General features: G+C 45.5%; 1 protein-coding gene and 1 pseudogene across 1 annotated transcript; both read right to left on the bottom strand.

Moving 5' to 3' along the window:
• Positions 1-8,051: 8,051 nt before the first annotated feature.
• LOC127641061 (hatching enzyme 1.2-like) lies at positions 8,052-9,243 on the bottom strand (annotated as a pseudogene).
• A 3,026-nt stretch (positions 9,244-12,269) lies between these two features.
• LOC127641059 (hatching enzyme 1.2-like) lies at positions 12,270-13,461 on the bottom strand. The gene is made up of 5 exons (XM_052123818.1): positions 13,393-13,461; positions 13,227-13,305; positions 12,967-13,107; positions 12,750-12,867; positions 12,270-12,660 (listed from the first exon to the last, which is right to left on the bottom strand). The coding sequence occupies exons 1-5, from the start codon at positions 13,459-13,461 to the stop codon at positions 12,270-12,272; spliced, it is 798 nt and encodes a 265-aa protein (XP_051979778.1).
• Positions 13,462-18,549: the final 5,088 nt, after the last annotated feature.

The following is an 18,549-nucleotide window of genomic DNA, read 5'->3' as shown; positions in this document are numbered from 1 at the left end:
CAGAGGTTCACCACTACCGCTGAAGAGCCGCAAACTTCTGGCAAACTTTTGCTGTGAATCAAAAGCAAATTTTCATTTAAAAAATATCAAGCGTCAAATTTGCGGCAAGTTTATATTTTTTGTAAGGGTATGCCAAGTATGCGCTCTATTTAGCTTAAGTTATACTAAACGCAGACCATTCCTATAACACTAAATATTTTCATGTATTGTCCTACTAACTTTACCATGCTTACTTTTAGGCCATGTCCACACTAATACGCTTACATTTGAAAAGGCTTAGTTTTCTCTACTTTTCGGCCTTCCGTCCACACTGAGACAGCGTTTTTGAGAGTGAAAAATGTACTTTATGAAAACTCTCTTTCAAATGGATATATTTGAAATGCGGTCTTCACATTGTAGTGTGGACAGGGCAAACGGAGATGTCATAAAAAAACGATGATTTATTTGATGTCATGTGACGCATCATGTGATCCAATCAACCCACAACCATCAAGATGGTGGCCCATGTTGTAGAGGAGTTGTTGTGCCTGCTATTCACATTGATAGTCTTATTAAAGATAAATGTTACTTTGTACAACCTTCACACTTCAATGCTTCAAAGGGGACAGGAAGTTTACTTAGAATTGCTGTCCAGCAATGGATTCAAGGACAATTGCATTTCAGGTCGTACATAGAGTGGCGATTTTTCGCATGTGCAGTAAGGGGATTTAAGAGTTTTCATATGTTTCAGTGTGGACAAGCAGCATTTGGAAAACATTTGAAAACAGCAGTGTGGATTGAGAGCGTTTCGAAAGCGAAAACACCATTTTCAAATTTATATGGTAGCCCAAGAGATTACTGATCAGAGACTTCTTTCAATTTCTTTTCTTGAAGGTTGAATCAGTTTAATTGTGTTAACCTGACCAAGCCAACATATTGTATCAAACAATTTTGGTTTATGTTTTTTTTTTAAAAAAAATTATTTTTTATCTCTAAACCATTCAAACTCCTCCTAGTGCTTTCAAGCTACATCCACCAAACATGGTACAGACCATGAAACTGTTCTGGAATAGTGTGCTATGACCTTTCTAACTTAAAGGATTTACGGTTTGTTGAACAGCAGACAATCAAAAACGTATCGGTTACCTAACGTAACCTCGGTTCTCTCTAGATGAGGGAACGAGTATTGCGTAAGCTAGCTTACGCTACGGGAAAGATTCATCTTTTCTGAGATATTGAAGCCAAAAAATTATCCTTAATTTTTGTATCCATTGTCAACGCAGTGCGGCAGCTGCAGACCTTGAGCGGGCTAGCTAGTGAGCTCATAGGTTGCTCTGCGGCAACTGCTGCAGCCTATAGACGAGCTTGGGCGAACTCGCATCCAATGAGAAGCGTCCGGCGCTCACTGCAACAAAGCCCGCCAAAATGGGCATGACTAGAGTGCATATAAGCGTAGTTCATAGGCTGGAACCCTGGTTTTCATTGACTGAAGCGAAAAGTCGCTGCGTGGCGCGAGCACGGCCGGCTACGCAATACTCGTTCCCTCATCTAGAGAGAACTGAGGTTACGTTAGGTAACCGATACGTTCTCTTACGAGAGGTTCTCTCGTATTACGTAAGCTAGCTTACGCTCACGGGAACCCATTGTCAGCGCCGTCGTGCTCAAGCATCCACTGTATGAGCCCCAGGGAATTAAGGGGGACCGGGGAGCCCTTATGAGTGGGGAAATAATATTTGACCGGCAAGAATGCGGGTCATTGATTGTGTAATACATAAGCACATAGTGGGAAGGGAACGACAGAGCGGCGGTGCCGGTCTGTGTGGAATGTGTCCCATCAGTGCAGCTCACCAGGGGAGCTGTAGCGTATTAAACCGCTAGTAGTTTTGCCTGCAGAGCGGGCACTTCCATATTGTAAAATCTGACAAAGGTGGAGGGAAGTCCATCCCGCTGCCACACATATGTCGTGAATGGAAATCCAGCTGGACCATGCCCACGAGGATGCCATGCCTCTAGTGGAGTGAGCCCTAATGCCCAACGGGCATGGCAGATCTTTTGACGCGTATGCAGCAGCAATAGCGTCCACTATCCATCTAGATAGTGTCTGTTTCAGGTGGCGAGACCTTTGGTGCGCCCTCGAGCGAAACGAAAAGCTGCTCAGAGCGTCTGAAAGCGGCGAGCGCGCAGTATACAATCTCAGTGCTCTGACCGGGCAAAGGAGATTGGCGTCGCGTTCGCTATCGGTGCTGGCAGCGCCGATAGGAAATGACCTGTGCTCTGAAAGGAGTACCGATCACCTTGGGAACATAGCGTGTCTAGGCTTTAAAATGACCTTGGAGTCACTTGGTCCAAACTCAAGACACGCAGCACTGACAGACAGCGCGTGAAGGTCTCCCACACGTTTAACTGATGACAGGGCAGTCAGAAAAACGGTTTTGAGTGAAAGGTATTTCAAATCCACGGATTGAAGTGGTTCGAAAGGGGGGGCTTTCATAGTTTCGAGAACTATAGAAAGATCCCAGATTGGAACCGATGGGAGCGCGGGGGTTCATCCTTCTAGCTCCCCTGAGGAAGCGGATGACCAGCTCGTTTTTACCCCATGACTGGCCGTGCAGGGGTTCAGCGAACGCCGCAGCGGCCGCCACATCACTTTGGCGTGGATGGGGATCTGCCCTTATCCAGCAGCTCTTGTAGAAATCTGAGCAGCGACGACACCCCACATGTCCGCGGGTCCAGGTCTCGGTCGGTGCACCATTTTGAGAACACAGACCATTTTGGCGCATAGAGTCTTCTGGTGGAAGGGGCTCTAGCGTGTATGATGGTGTTTATTACTCCTTCTGGCAGAGCGACGGGTAGTCGTTGATCACCCATGCATGCAGCCCAGCGCTCTGGGTGGGGATGCCAGATTGTGCCGTGAGCTTGAGAGAGGAAATCTGCTCTCACTGGGATGGGCCCGCGGCTGTCAGTGACAGCTGCGTAAGCTCCGGGAACCATGTCTGATTCTCCCAACGCGGGGCTATGAGGAGCACCGGTGGCGCGTTCCCTGATCCTCTGCATTACCTGTGGCAATAGCGAGGCGGGAGGGAAGGCGTAAGCGGGCGTCTGGGCCAGTCCTGGGCCAGCGCTTCCTCGCTTCGAGAAAAATATTGGGCAGTGAGAGTTCTCTTTGGGCGCTAAAGAGGTCTATCTCCACTCTGCCGAATAGGTGCCATAGCGTCTGGACTGTTTGAGCGTGCAGGGACCATTCCCTGGGGAATATTGTCCTGGACGGTCGAGCGTCGTTCAGGTGGCCTGGCGCGTCGCGTCGCCCTCAGCGGCGCAGGTGGCACTGGGACCAACTCAGTATGCGTTTCGTCAGATGGAAGAGGTTCCTGGATCTGACACCGCCCTGGCGGTTTAGGTAGGATACCACAGATCTGTTGTCTGAGCGGACCAGGGCGTGGTGACCCTGAATGACCGGGAGAAAGCGCCGCGGCGTGCTCGACCGCTATCATTTCCAGACAATTTATGTGAAGGAGCTTTTCCTGAACTGACCATAGGCGAAAACCAGAGAGCCCTCGCGGACCGCGCCCCAACCCGTGTTGGGCGCGTCTGTCGAGATGACTTTCGGCGAGATACAGCTCCCATTGTCACTCCCGCTGATACCATTCGGCCACTGTCCAGGGCTGCAGAGCTGAAATACAGGTCTGAGTCACCTTGATGGGCTGGCGGCCTGTGGCCCAAGCCCGGCGAGGCGTGCGGGTGTTTAGCCAATGCTGAAGCGGAGCATGTGCAGTAAACCCAGCTGAAGTACTGCTGCGGCTGAGGCCATGTAGCCTAGCACTCTCTGAAATTTCTTCAGAGGTGTGAGGCTGTTCATCTGAAATGACGCGGCTAGTCAAGCTGCACACGCGCCGTGCGCTGTGTAGATAAGCGAGCCGTCATTGCCACTGAGTCTAGTTCTATTCCAAGGAAGGAAATTGCCTGACTGGGCTGTAGTGAGCTCTTGGTCCAATTGACTGCAAGGCCCAAACTGTTCAGATGACTGAGGAGAACTGTCCTGTGAGACAGAAGCTCCGTATGTGATTGTGCCAAAATCAGCCAATCGTCCAAATAGTTCAGAATTCGCAAACCCTGACTCCGCAGGGAGTGCGGCGCCGCGTCCATGCGCTCGTGAAAGTGCGAGGTGCTAAGGACAGGCGAGCGGAAGGGCGGTGTATTGATAAACCTGGCCGTCGAAGCGAATCTCAAGAATGGCCTGTGACGGGGATTTATCTGAATCTGAAAGTATGCATTTTTCAGATCGAGAGAAATAAACCAGTCCCCTGGCGCACATGCGCGAGGAGTTTGCTGGTTGTAAGCATTTTGAGCGGTCTTTTTGCAAGCGCTTTGTTCAAAACCCTGAGATCTAATATTGGTCTGAGGCCGCCGTCTTTCTTGGGGACAAGAAAATAACGGCTGTAAAACCCCGACTTCGCTCAGGGAGGAGGCACTCTCTCTATGGCCCTTTTGCACAGAAGGTTTGCTATTTCTGAGCGAAGCATGCACGCTGCTTCCGTGTTCAAAAGTAGTTTCGAGCAGCTCTGAAGCAAGGAGGGCGGCGATCGAACTGTAGCAAATAGCCCTGTTTTATTGTGCTTAACACCCATTCGGATATCCCTGGAATATCTTCCCACGCTTTGAAGCGTAATGTTAGAGGGTGAATGGCCAAATCGCTCTGATTGCCGCACACAGCAGCTGAACAGAATGTGTGGCGCGCTTACTGTGCTTATGCTGGACTGCTCGCGAGACAGCATGGACAGGCTGTTCTGTGAGTGACTTCCCGATTGAGGTGAATGGGGAAAGAGTCACGTCTGTTAAGTGATCGCTAAGCATAGCCGCGACGCGGGACTTACATACAGAGAAGTGTTTGCTGGCCGAGTGACAGAGCGGGCAGAGAATGGTAGCGCGCGCGTATTCGTGGCGCATTTATTGACTCTAACACTCGAGTGGTTCAGTAACCGCTTTTGAGTGTGCTCTGATGGGGACACGGAACATGTAATGCTTGTGTGTAGAGGTGAACACTAGATTGTGGGCACATTTTCTACACATAAGGCTGGTCGTGTGACAGAGCGGCCAGAGAATGGAGCGCGCGCGGATTCGGTGGGTGCGTTTATTAACCCTAACACTCGAGCGGTCGTAACCGCTTTATGTGAGTGTGCTCTGATAGGGACACGGGGCGTGTAATGCTTGTGTGTAGGGGTGAACACTGAATTGTGGGCACATTTTCTACACATAAGGCTTTATTTTGGGTCGCCGTGGAAGCGGCGTTTGAGTGCAGAGCAAGCGGGTAATATCACCGGCTTGTTGGCTGCTGAATCCACCACTGCAGTAGCCTGAGAGAAGGGGACTGACAGGGGCGTCACGGGACTTACATACAGCTGGCCGTGTGACAGGCGGGCAGAGGAGGAGCGCGCACGGGCTCGTGGGTGGCGTTTATTAACTCTAACACTCGGCGGGTCGTAACCGCTTATGTGAGTGTGCTCTGATAGGGACACGGGATGTGTAATGCTTGTGTGTAGGGGTGAGCACTGGATTGTGGGCACATTTTCTACACATAAGGCTTTACTTTTGAGTCGCCGTGAAAGCGGCGTTTGAGTGCAGAGCAAGCGGGTAGTATCACCGGCTTGTTGGCTGCTGAATCCACCACTGCAGTAGCCTGAGAGAAGGGGACTGACAGGGGCGAAGCTTTGGCGGTGGTCCGGCCGTGGCGGGACTGAGCCGTCGTTTTCTCAACAAGGCTAGGAGGACTTCGGTTGCTCAGGTTTCAGTACAATCTTAGGCCGAGGCCCGCAGGGGCGGCGGTCTGCGGTGGCTGTCTGGCGCTGATCGAGGCGGCCGCCCTGTCGGCGCTGAGAAGTCTGGCTTGTTGAGCTGGGGCTGTGAAGAGGCTCGTGCAGGAGGCTGGTCACGTGGGCAGCCTGCAGAGGAGCTAGCGCGACGAGGCAGAAAGAGATTCATGGCTTGGGCTTCGAGCGGTCAACAATGCCACTCACCGCGGAACCGAAGAGACCGGACAGAGAGGCGGCGCGTAGTGCGTTCAGCTTCTCCCAAGTCGGCTAGTCAGATCTGAAACAGCCTCTGTCTGTAAGACGGCCATGGAATGCAGAGCAGATGCGGCTTGGCGGCGGCGGTATAGGCGCGGCCAACACAGGCGGAAGTAGTTCTGCAGGCCTTAGGCGGGAGCACCAGCATAGGCCGCCATCTCGCGAGGGCGGGCAAAGGTGCGGCGTGGAGTCTGTTGGGAGCCTGCTCAGGGGCGGTGACCACTCGAGCCCGAGGCGGTCGGCGGCCTGTGTGAGGAGGCGTTAGTTCCCCGTCGACTCGGCGCGGGTCCTGCTGGATTCCTGGGCCGAGGAGGAGCGTGTGAGCCTGACCACTCCTCGCTGTCGAAGCCATGATGGAACAGCCCTTATCCTCCGCTTCTTCGATCCGAGATGGCAGCAGAGCAGCCGCTCGGCGGCAACTGCGCGTCCCGGTGGGCGGGGAGGGTGAAGGCGATGCTCGAGGGAGGGGCTCCGGCGAGGCAATCGCTTCTACCACTGGTTCCGGCAGCCTTTGAGAGCTGCGCTTTTTACTGCGCGGCTGAATGGAAGGCGGCGGCGGCTCGGTCCTGGCGCCGAGTCGAGCCCGCAGGGTCGACATCGAAGCTCCTCGCAGAGATCGCATCCGCCTTCAGCGAGGGCAAGCTCTGCATGCCCCAGTCCCAGGCAGAGAGCGCAGATGACGTGGCGGTCTCCGGTGCTGAGAGGGGCGCGGCATGAGGCGCAAGTGGAGCGAGGCATCTTTAAAAAGACGCTCGTACTCTTTTGTGAAGTTCATAAGAACTAGCTTGCTTTAAAAAAGGATACGTTGCCGGATGGCGTAGCTCGCAGGACGGCTGAAGGTGGCGAAGACGGCCGGCTTCTTCGAGCGCTGTCCACGCTTGCTTGATGCCCCTCGAACGGTGACGCGGCTTCCAGTTCAGAAATGCACAGAGCTTCGCTGAAGAGATGAAAATCAGGGTTCCAGCCTACGAACTACGCTTATATGCACTCTAGTCACGCCCATTTTGGCGGGCTTTGTTGCAGTGAGCGCGCGGACGCCTCTCATTGGATGCGAGTTCGCCCAAGCTCGTCTATAGGCTGCAGCAGTTGCCGCAGAGCAACCTATGAGCTCGCTAGCTAGCCCGCTCAAGGTCTGCAGCTGCCGCACTGCGTTGACAATGGATACAAAAATTAAGGATAATTTTTTGGCTTCAATATCTCAGAAAAGATGAATCTTTCCCGTAATACGAGAGAACCTCTCGTAAGAGAACCAGAAAAAATCCAACAGACTTACATTGACTGAATTTTCAAACGTGCCAAGACTATTCGAAATACAACAGTCAAATTTTTTTAATGTAAACAAACCCACACAAGTCCTTTAATCTGCTATACGTTTATCTCTTTCTCTATCTATCGATCTATCATTCCTGTTGCTACATGATGTTGGTGTAATTGACTACAGAGTATTTAAGCATACTGAAGTCCTTTAATATTGATGAAAATCAGGAACATCATTCTTTTCCCATTATACTAGAAGTGAATTAAAATAAATCTCAAATAATTAATGAACATCAATATTTTTTTCATTTATTATTTTTTTCATGACAGTTTTCCCTAGAAATAAAAGCCTAATGGATTTAACTATTGTCATATAATTTATCAGGTCAAGTTATCCTAATGTACACCAGTGTGCATTTCGGAATGCAACAAGACAGCCTCAATACTCTTATGGAATCCTTTTTGTTCCAGTGGAAATGTTTTGACTTATTTTGTTCTTATCAACCAGAAGCTCATGCCAAAATGGAGGACATTTGGAATACTTTGAATTTTTGTTTTTTGATTGAAGACATTGTATCTCAAACCAAAGAAGATCCAAATATTCTTGCAGTGTAATAAACTTTATTTTCCCCTTCACAATCACTTATTACAGAAATTCGCTACCATCAAAAGATGAAGAACATCACCTCATCCCTTTATTCATCTAAACAGTACACATATTTATGTAACCCCACATGTACATTGTCGTCAACTTTAGCATCCATACAGCTTGTTGATTCTCAGGATGTCGGTGTTGGACAGATCCTGCCTCTGTCCGATTTGCACCATTGCATCAGGAATGGGAGTAATGGTTTCCATCCCGGGCTGGGTGGCGAAGGCCGTTCTTCCATAGTGCATGATGGAGCTGTAGTCGTATGGAGTGTTTTGATTGTTGGTGTTCTGTTTTTGGAAGTTGTAGGCCATGTCAGGAGAGATGTTCTCCCAGTTGATCCTAACGTACTGGTCACGGTCGCTCCTTGTTTGCTCATGGTAGAAGCCCAGGGCATGGTTGAGCTCATGCTGAGCGATGCCACGATACCCACAGCCTAATCTGTTGAGGGAGACCACCTGTTTGCCTCCAATTCTACCAAGAGAAGAGTAGCACCTGAGAAGGTAAAAAGAGGAGTTCATGTTAAAGGACATGTTGTGGAAGAGTTCAAATGCGTCTTGTTGATATTGTATGATTGTCCTCACCCATCTTTGTTCTCAATACTGAGGTAGTCGGTCTGAGATGTTCTGGGCACAAAGCGGATGCAGGTTTTGGTGTGGAAGGTCGACATGGCACTCTGAATAACTGACTTGTCATAAAAGGCTGCAAAACAAAACAAAAGATAAGAAAAAGAACCAAAGGTTCAAAATCACATGTACATGAATCTTAACTATGTTGCATAAATAAAGTGCATTCACTTACAGAATTCGTTGCTCACTATGTAAGGAACCTCCACTAAGTTTTGTGCGTTTTCTTCCAGAAACAGTTATTGTTGAAGCAGAAGAGAGCATTTCTGGTTTTGGGAAACACCAGGTCTCCTTCAATCAAGAGTTCAGATGATCCTGTGTTTAAAGGAAAATACATTTTCAGTAACACAATATAAATCTTGATGTGAATTTAAATACATTTTAGAAATATGCCTCTATTCTGTCAAAGTTATTGTTGGCTTTAGCTGACTGACCATTGTTGGACTCCAAAATCTTTGTAGTGATGTCCATAGCTCCTGGCTCTGTAAAAATCCCATCTTCAACCCTCTGCTCCTGGCGAGGAAAACACAAAATGTTTGAAGTGACTTATTTGAGGAAAGCCGATCATTGAAGTGCAGAGAGAAACTAGACAGGGTCTTACCATGAGAGGAGATGCCTGGACGACGCCAACCAGCAGGAGCAGAATGGAAAAGGAAGCTCTTGGGTCCATGTTGCCTCAGTTTGTAGAGATGATCAGGATGCTCTTGTACTGAGGTTTCGTGTCTGTGAGCGGCTGGACCTGGACTTTATATTCACCTGTATAGGTGGGTCCAGGAGGGATTATGGATAGGTCTTAGTATTCACTGTCTACGGTGTGTAACTAAAGGGAGGAGATGTTGAACACCTCTGTTAGTGTAAAATCTTATAGAACCAGGGGATGTATACAAATCTGTTTAACTAATCTACTCAAATTAATGGGAATTTATTTCTTGAGACAAAACAACTAGGAATGCTTTTTTTTGTGAGAACATCACATTTGACACACTCAAAAGCATCATCAGTTAAGGAGGAGAGTTCATAGTTGAGCTTATGATTTGGAATTGAAAAAATGTAATTCAATTCTATGTCACTGGAACTGCATATTCGGTTTGGTAGTCAGACATTAAAATCTGTTCCTGTCATGCTGCTCCAAATTTTGCTATTGTCCAGACTGCTTTGAGAAGTTCTCCATATTTTCTCCAAAACTTCACTGATGGTCTATTACTCTGCCGGTTCCACCTATGGTTGTAGATATTCTTGAGATGACAATTGATTTGTCTGCTGAGGATTTTCTCTGTCAATATAACAACACATAGCAATTCTAAAATTGTTTATAAGGGGAAGGATTCCATAGTAGTTAGAAATCCAAATATATCTACTCCAAGTTCAAGATAAATCTAGATACATTATCAGATACAGTAAGCTTTGTTATCAAATGTGTCCATATCACTTCTCAACATAATGTAATTTAATACTTCATGAGCGCTACTGTTAGGTACAGATCAGTTTTGTTAAAATAATTACATCTGCTAAATTACTAAATGTAAATGTAATTGAATTGGACCATTCTATAAACATTAAAATACACACAGTTTCAAAAGTATAGCCTAAGATGTTAACATTATATGTGTAAACATGATCTAATGGGGGGAAAAAAATCTCTGTTCTTCACGATTACAGTCATTTTTATTAAAAAACAATTTAACCAAGTTAAAACAAGGACAAGTTAAAGAAAACTTTTCTAACAATCAACTTTACCCATATCCAATTTTTGCAGCAAACTTGCCATAAATTCACCACTGATCATTTTCACATGCAAATTAGCTTTACGTCAAACTTGCTGTAAATTGTTCATTGTTGTCAAAGGTTTGCCAGAGGTTCACCACTACCGCTGAAGAGCCACAAACTTCTGGCAAACTTTTGCTGTGAATCAAAAGCAAATTTTCATTTAAAAAATATCAAGCGTCAAATTTGCGGCAAGTTTATATTTTTTGTAAGGGTATGCCAAGTATGCTCTCTATTTAGCTTAAGTTATACTAAACGCAGACCATTCCTTTAACACTAAATATTTTCATGTATTGTCCTACTAACTTTACCATGCTTACTTTTAGGCCATGTCCACACTAATACGCTTACATTTGAAAAGGCTTATTTTTCTCTACTTTTCGGCCTTCCGTCCACACTGAGACAGCGTTTTTGAGAGTGAAAAATGTACTTTATGAAAACTCTCTTTCAAATGGATATATTTGAAATGTGGTCTTCACATTGTAGTGTGGACAGGGCAAACGGAGATGTCATAAAAAACGATGAATTATTTGATGTCATGTGACGCATCATGTGATCCAATCAACCCACAACCATCGAGATGGCGGCCCATGTTGTAGAGGAGTTGTTGTGCCTGATATTCACATTGATAGTCTTATTAAAGATAAATGTTACTTTGTACAACATTCACACTTCAATGCTTCAAAGGGGACAGGAAGTTTACTTAGAATTGCTGTCCAGCAATGGATTTGAGGACAATTGCATTTCAGGTCGTACATAGAAAGGCGATTTTTCGCATGTGCAGTAAGGGGATTTAAGAGTTTTCATATGTTTCAGTGTGGACAAGCAGCATTTGGAAAACAGCAGTGTGGATTGAGAGCGTTTCGAAAGCGAAAACACCATTTTCAAACACCGTAGCCCAAGATATTACTGATCAGAGACTTCTTTCACTTTTGTTTCTTGAAAGTTGAATCAGTTTAATTGTGTTAACCTGACAAAGCCAAAATACTGTATCAAACTATTTTGGTTTATTTTTATTTTTATTTTCTTTATCTAAACCATTCAAACTCCTCCTAGTGCTTTTAAGCTTCATCCACCAAACATGGTATAGACCATGAAAGTGTTCTGGAATAGTGTGGTATGACCTTTCTAACTTAAAGGACTTACGGTTGTTGAACAGCAGACACTCAAAAACCAGAAAAATCACACAAACTTACATTGACTGAATTTTCAAATGTGCCAAGACTATTCGAAATACAACAGTCAAAAAATGTCATTGTAAACAAATCAACACAAGGTCTTTAATCTGCTTTAAGTTTTTCTCTTTCTCTATCTATCGATCTATCGTTCTTGTTGCAACATGATGTTGGTGTAATTGACTTCAGAGTATTTAAGCATACTGAAGCCCTTTAAAACTGATGAACATCAGGCAAATGATTATGTTCCTATTATACTAGAAGTGAATTAAAATAAATCTCAAATAATTAATGAACATCAATAATTTTTTCATTTATTAATTTTTTTATGACAGTTTTCCCTAGAAATAAAAGCCTAATGGATTTAACTATTGTCATATACTTTATCAGGTCAAGTTATCCTAATGTACACCCGTGTGCATTTCGGAATGCAACAAGAAAGCCTCAATACTCTGATGGCATCCTTTTTGTTCCAGTGGAAATGTTTTGACCTATTTTGTTCTTATCAACCAGAAGCTCATGCCAAAATGGAGGACATTTGGAATACTTTGAATTTTTTTTTTTGATTGAAGACATTGTATATCAAACCAAACAAGATCCAAATATTCTTGCAGTGTAATAAACTTTATTTTCCCCTTCACAATCACTTATTACAGAAATTCGCTACCATCAAAAGATGAAGAACATCACCTCATCCCTTTATTCATCTAAACAGTACACATATTTATGTAACCCCACATGTACATTGTCGTCAACTTTAGCATCCATACAGCTTGTTGATTCTCAGGATGTCGGTGTTGGACAGATCCTGCCTCTGTCCGATTTGCACCGTTGCATCAGGAATGGGAGTAATGGTTTCCATCCCGGGCTGGGTGGCGAAGGCCGTTCTTCCATAGTGCATGATGGAGCTGTAGTCGTATGGAGTGTTTTGATTGTTGGTGTTCTGTTTTTGGAAGTTGTAGGCCATGTCAGGAGAGATGTTCTCCCAGTTGATCCTAACGTACTGGTCACGGTCGCTCCTGGTTTGCTCGTGGTAGAAGCCCAGGGCATGGTTGAGCTCATGCTGAGCGATGCCACGATACACACAGCCTAATCTGTTGAGGGAGACCACCTGTTTGCCTCCAATTCTACCAAGAGAAGAGTAGCACCTGAGAAGGTAAAAAGAGGAGTTCATGTTAAAGGACATGTTGTGGAAGTGTTCAAATGCGTCTTGTTGATATTGTATGATTGTCCTCACCCATCTTTGTTCTCAATACTGAGGTAGTCGGTCTGAGATGTTCTGGGCACAAAGCGGATGCAGGTTTTGGTGTGGAAGGTCGACATGGCACTCTGAATAACTGACTTGTCATAAAAGGCTGCAAAACAAAACAAAAGATAAGAAAAAGAACCAAAGGTTCAAAATCACATGTACATGAATCTTAACTATGTTGCATAAATAAAGTGCATTCACTTACAGAATTCGTTGCTCACTATGTAAGGAACCTCCACTAAGTTTTGTGCGTTTTTCTTCCAGAAACAGTTATTGTTGAAGCAGAAGAGAGCATTTCTGGTTTTGGGAAACACCAGGTCTCCTTCAATCAAGAGTTCAGAAGATCCTGTGTTTAAAGGAAAATACATTTTCAGTAACACAATATAATTCTTGATGTGAATTTAAATACATTTTAGAAATATGCCTCTATTCTGTCAAAGTTATTGTTGGCTTTAGCTGACTGACCATTGTTGGACTCCAAAATCTTTGTAGTGATGTCCATAGCTCCTGGCTCTGTAAAAATCCCATCTTCAACCCTCTGCTCCTGGTGAGGAAAACAAAAATGTTTGAAGTGACTTATTTGAGGAAAGCCGATCACTGAAGTGCAGAGAGAAACTAGACAGGGTCTTACCATGAGAGGAGATGCCTGGACGACGCCAATCAGCAGGAGCAGAATGGAAAAGGAAGCTCTTGGGTCCATGTTGCCTCAGTTTGTAGAGATGATCAGGATGCTCTTGTACTGAGGTTCCGTGTCTGTGAGCGGCTGGACCTGGACTTTATATTCACCTGTATAGGTGAGTCCAGGAGGGGATTATGGATAGGTCTTAGTATTCACTGTCTACGGTGTGTAACTAAAGGGAGGAGATGTTGAACACCTCTGTTAGTGTAAAATCTTATAGAACCAGAGGATGTATACAAATCTGTTTAACTAATCTACTCAAATTAATGGGAATTTTTTTCTTGAGACAAAACAACTAGGAATGCTTTTTTGTGAGAACATCACATTTGACACACTCAAAAGCATCATCAGTTAAGGAGGAGAGTTCATAGTTGAGCTTATGATTTGGAATTGAAAAAATGTAATTCAATTCTATGTCACTGGAACTGCATATTCGGTTTGGTAGTCAGACATTAAAATCTGTTCCTGTCATGCTGCTCCAAATTTAGCTATTGTCCAGACTTCGTTGAGAAGTTCTCCATATTTTCTCCAGAACTTCACTGATGGTCTATTACTCTGCCGGTTCCACCTATGGTTGTAGATATTCTTGAGATGACAATTGATTTGTCTGCTGAGGATTTTCTCTGTCAATATAACAACACATAGCAATTCTAAAGTTGTTTATAAGGGGAAGGATTCCATAGTAGTTAGATATCCAAATATATCTACTCCAAGTTCAAGATAAATCTAGATGATGCATAAGTCTGCATACATTATCAGATACAGTAAGCTTTGTTATCAAATGTGTCCATATCACTTCTCAACATAATGTAATTTAATACTTCATGAGCGCTACTGTTAGGTACAGGTCAGTTTTGTTAAAATAATTACATCTGCTAAAGTACTAAATGTAAATGTAATTGAATTGGACCATTCTATAAACATTAAAATACACACAGTTTCAAAAGTATAGCCTAAGATGTTAACATTATATGCGTAAACATGATCTAATGGGGAAAAAATCTCTGTTCTTCACGATTACAGTCATTTTTATTAAAAAAAAATGTAACCAAGTTAAAACAAGGACAAGTTAAAGAAACCTTTTCTAACAATCAACTTTACCCATATCCAATTTTTGCAGCAAACTTGCCGTAAATTCACCACTGATCATTTTCACATGCAAATTAGCTTTGCGTCAAACTTGCTGTAAATTGTTCATTGTTGTCAAAGGTTTGCCAGAGGTTCACCACTACCGCTGAAGAGCCGCAAACTTCTGGCAAACTTTTGCTGTGAATCAAAAGCAAATTTTCATTTAAAAAATATCAAGCGTCAAATTTGCGGCAAGTTTATGTTTTTTGTAAGGGTATGCCAAGTATGCTCTCTATTTAGCTTAAGTTATTCTAAACGCAGACCATTCCTTTAACACTAAATATTTTCATGTATTGTCCTACTAACTTTACCATGCTTACTTTTAGGCCATGTCCACACTAATACGCTTACATTTGAAAAGGCTTATTTTTCTCTACTTTTCGGCCTTCCGTCCACACTGAGACAGCGTTTTTGAGAGTGAAAAATGTACTTTATGAAAACTCTCTTTCAAATGGATATATTTGAAATGCTGTCTTCACATTGTAGTGTGGACAGGGCAAACGGAGATGTCATAAAAAACGATGATTTATTTGATGTCATGTGACGCATCATGTGATCCAATCAACCCACAACCATCGAGATGGCGGCCCATGTTGTAGAGGAGTTGTTGTGCCTGCTATTCACATTGATAGTCTTATTAAAGATAAATGTTACTTTGTACAACCTTCACACTTCAATGCTTTAAAGGGGACAGGAAGTTTACTTAGAATTGCTGTCCAGCAATGGATTTGAGGACAATTGCATTTCAGGTCGTACATAGAACGGCGATTTTTCTTATGTGCAGTAAGGGGATTTAAGAGTTTTCATATGTTTCAGTGTGGACAAGCAGCATTTGGAAAACAGTTGAAAACAGCAGTGTGGATTGAGAGCGTTTCGAAAGCGAAAACACCATTTTCAAACATATACCGTAGCCCAAGATATTACTGATCAGAGACTTCTTTCACTTTTGTTTCTTGAAAAGCCGGCTCTCCCGTCTATCCTGCTCTCAAATGTTTGCTCCCTGGACAATAAACTGGACTATATCCGACTCCAGCAGGCTACGCAGCGTGAGTTTAGAGACTGCTGCGTCTTTGTTTTCACGGAGACGTGGCTCAGCGACAGAGTTCCGGATGCCGCCATTCAGCTAGACGGGCTCGCCTCGTTTCGTGTCGACAGAAATACAGCTCTCTGCGGTAAGACTCGCGGTGGTGGCTTGTGTGTTTACATCAATACAGAATGGTGCAAGAACTCTATGCTAGTCTCTAGTTACTGTTCATCGCTGTTGGAGCTTGTGACTGTTAGATGCAGACCTTTTTATCTACCACGGGAATTCACCACTGTTTGCATAACCGGAGTTTACATTCCCCCCAGCGCTAACGCTAAGGAAGCGCTCTGTGAACTGTATGGGGCTATGAGCGAACTGCAGAACGCTCACCCCGACGGACTGTTTATTGTCGCCGGAGATTTCAACCATGCAAATCTCAAGACAGTGCTCCCTAAATTCCATCAGTATGTGGACTTTGCAACGAGAGGGCGAACGCGCTTGATCTTGTTTACACAAACATCCCAGGCGCGTGCCGGGCGGAGCCCCGCCCCCACCTCGGCTACTCAGACCACATCTCTGTTATGTTAATTCCAGCATACAGACCGCTCGTCAGACGCACAAAACCGCTTCAGAAGCAGGTGAAAACCTGGCCAGCAGGAGCCATCTCTGCTCTTCAGGACTGTTTTGAGTGTACTGACTGGCACATGTTCAGGGAGGCTGCAACATATGGCGATTCTACCAACTTGGAGGAATACACAGCATCAGTGACCAGCTACATCAGCAAGTGCATTGATGATGTCACTTTCTCCAAGACCATCACCACACGCTCCAACCAGAAGCCGTGGATGACTGCGGAGGTGCGCACGCTGCTGGCGATAAGGCAGCCCTAAGAACAGCTAGGGCCAAACTGTCACGGGCAATCAGAGAGGCAAAGCGCGCACACGCCCAGAGAATCCACAGTCACTTCCAGGACAGCGGTGACACGCGGCGCATGTGGCAGGGCATCCAGGCCATCACCAACTACAGGACAACATCAGTTGCCTGTGACAAAGATGCCTCCCTTCCAGATGCGCTGAACGACTTCTACGCTCGGTTTGTAGTGCAGAACGACGTGATGGCGAGGAAGTCCACCCCTCCTCCCAACGACCAGGTGCTCTGTCTTACCACGGCAGATGTGAGGAAAACTCTACGTAGAGTCAACCCACGGAAGGCTGCTGGACCAGACAACATTCCTGGCAGAGTGCTCAGAGGATGTGCAGACCAGCTAGCAGATGTTCTTACCGACATCTTCAACATCTCTCTGAGCAGCGCCGTTGTTCCAACGTGCTTCAAGGCCACCACCATCATCCCCATGCCAAAGAAGTCTTCAGTGTCCTGCCTCAACGACTACTGTCCCGTCGCACTTACACCCATCATCATGAAGTGCTTCGAGAGGCTCGTCATGAGGCAGATTAAGACCCAGCTGCCCCCTCACTAGACCCACTGCAGTTTGCGTGATCGTTCAAACCGTTCAACGGACGATGCCATCACCACAACCCTCCATCTGGCCCTCACCCACCTAGACAATAAGGACTCATACGTTCGAATGCTGTTCATAGATTTCAGCTCAGCATTCAACACAATCATTCCCCAGCACCTGATTGGAAAGCTGAACCTGCTGGGCCTGGACACCTCCCTCTGCAACTGGATCCTGGACTTCCTGACTGGGAGACCTCAGTCAGTCCGGATCGGGAACAGCATCTCCACCACCACCACACTGAGCACTGGGGCCCCCAGGGCTGTGTGCTCAGTCCACTGCTGTTCACTCTGCTGACTCACGACTGTGCAGCAATGCACAGCTCGAATCACATCGTCAAGTTCGCCGATGACACGACCGTGGTGGGTCTCATCAGCAAGAACGACGAGTCAGCATACAGAGAGGAGGTGCAGCGGCTGATCGAACTGGTGTAGAGCCAACAACCTGTCCCTGAATGTCGACAAAACAAAAGAGATGGTTGTTGACTTTAGGAGAGCACAAGGTGAACACACTCCGCTGAACATCGACGGCTCCTCTGTGGAGATCGTCAAGAGCACCAAATTCCTTGGTGTTCACCTGGCGGAGAACCTCACCTGGTCCCTCAACACCAGCTCTATCACCAAGAAAGCCCAGCAGCGTCTCTACTTTCTTCGAAGGCTGAGGAAAGCACATCTCCCAACCCCCATCCTCACTACATTCTATAGAGGGACTATTGAGAGCATCCTGAGCAGCTGCATCACTGCCTGGTTTGGGACTTGCACCGCTTCGGACCGCAAAGCCCTGCAGAGGATAGTGAGGACAGCTGAGAAGATCATTGGGGTCTCTCTTCCTCCATCAAAGACATTTACAAAAACACTGTATCCGCAAAGCAACCAGCATTGTGGACCGACCCCACACACCCCTCACACAAACTCTTACCCTCCTCCCGCCTGGCAAGAGGTACCGAAGCATTCGGCCCTCACGCCAGACTGTGTAACAGCTTCTTCCCCAAGCCATCAGACTTCTCAATACTCAGAGACTGGTTTGACACACACGTGTCCTGAGTTGCACTTTAATAACTGTCACTTTATAACTGTCTGCTACCTCAATAACTGCTATGTGCATAGAACATTATCTCATAGTATGTTATGTTTACATTTTTAGAAACTGTCATCTTTTTGCACTACTGAGTACTGGTCGGCGCTGCACTGTCTATTGTCCTGTTCATTGTCAGTAATTTGTTGTACTGTCCTGTACTTTTTGCACATGTTTGCACGTGCACTTTATATAGGTATATATAGGTAGTTTATATAGGTATTATTTCGTTGTGTAGTCTCATGTGGTCCTATGTTGGTCCTTTGTTGTTTTTATGTAGCACCATGGTCCTGGAGGAACGTTGTCTCGTTTTGCTGTGTACTGTACTAACTGTATATGGTTGAAACGACAATAAAAACCACTTGAC

This window comes from Xyrauchen texanus, chromosome 50, assembly GCF_025860055.1.
Source record: "Xyrauchen texanus isolate HMW12.3.18 chromosome 50, RBS_HiC_50CHRs, whole genome shotgun sequence".
NCBI classification, from domain to species: Eukaryota; Metazoa; Chordata; class Actinopteri; order Cypriniformes; family Catostomidae; genus Xyrauchen; species Xyrauchen texanus.
Note: the sequence above shows the minus strand (reverse complement) of the source record. Positions and strands in the feature narration are given on the sequence as shown.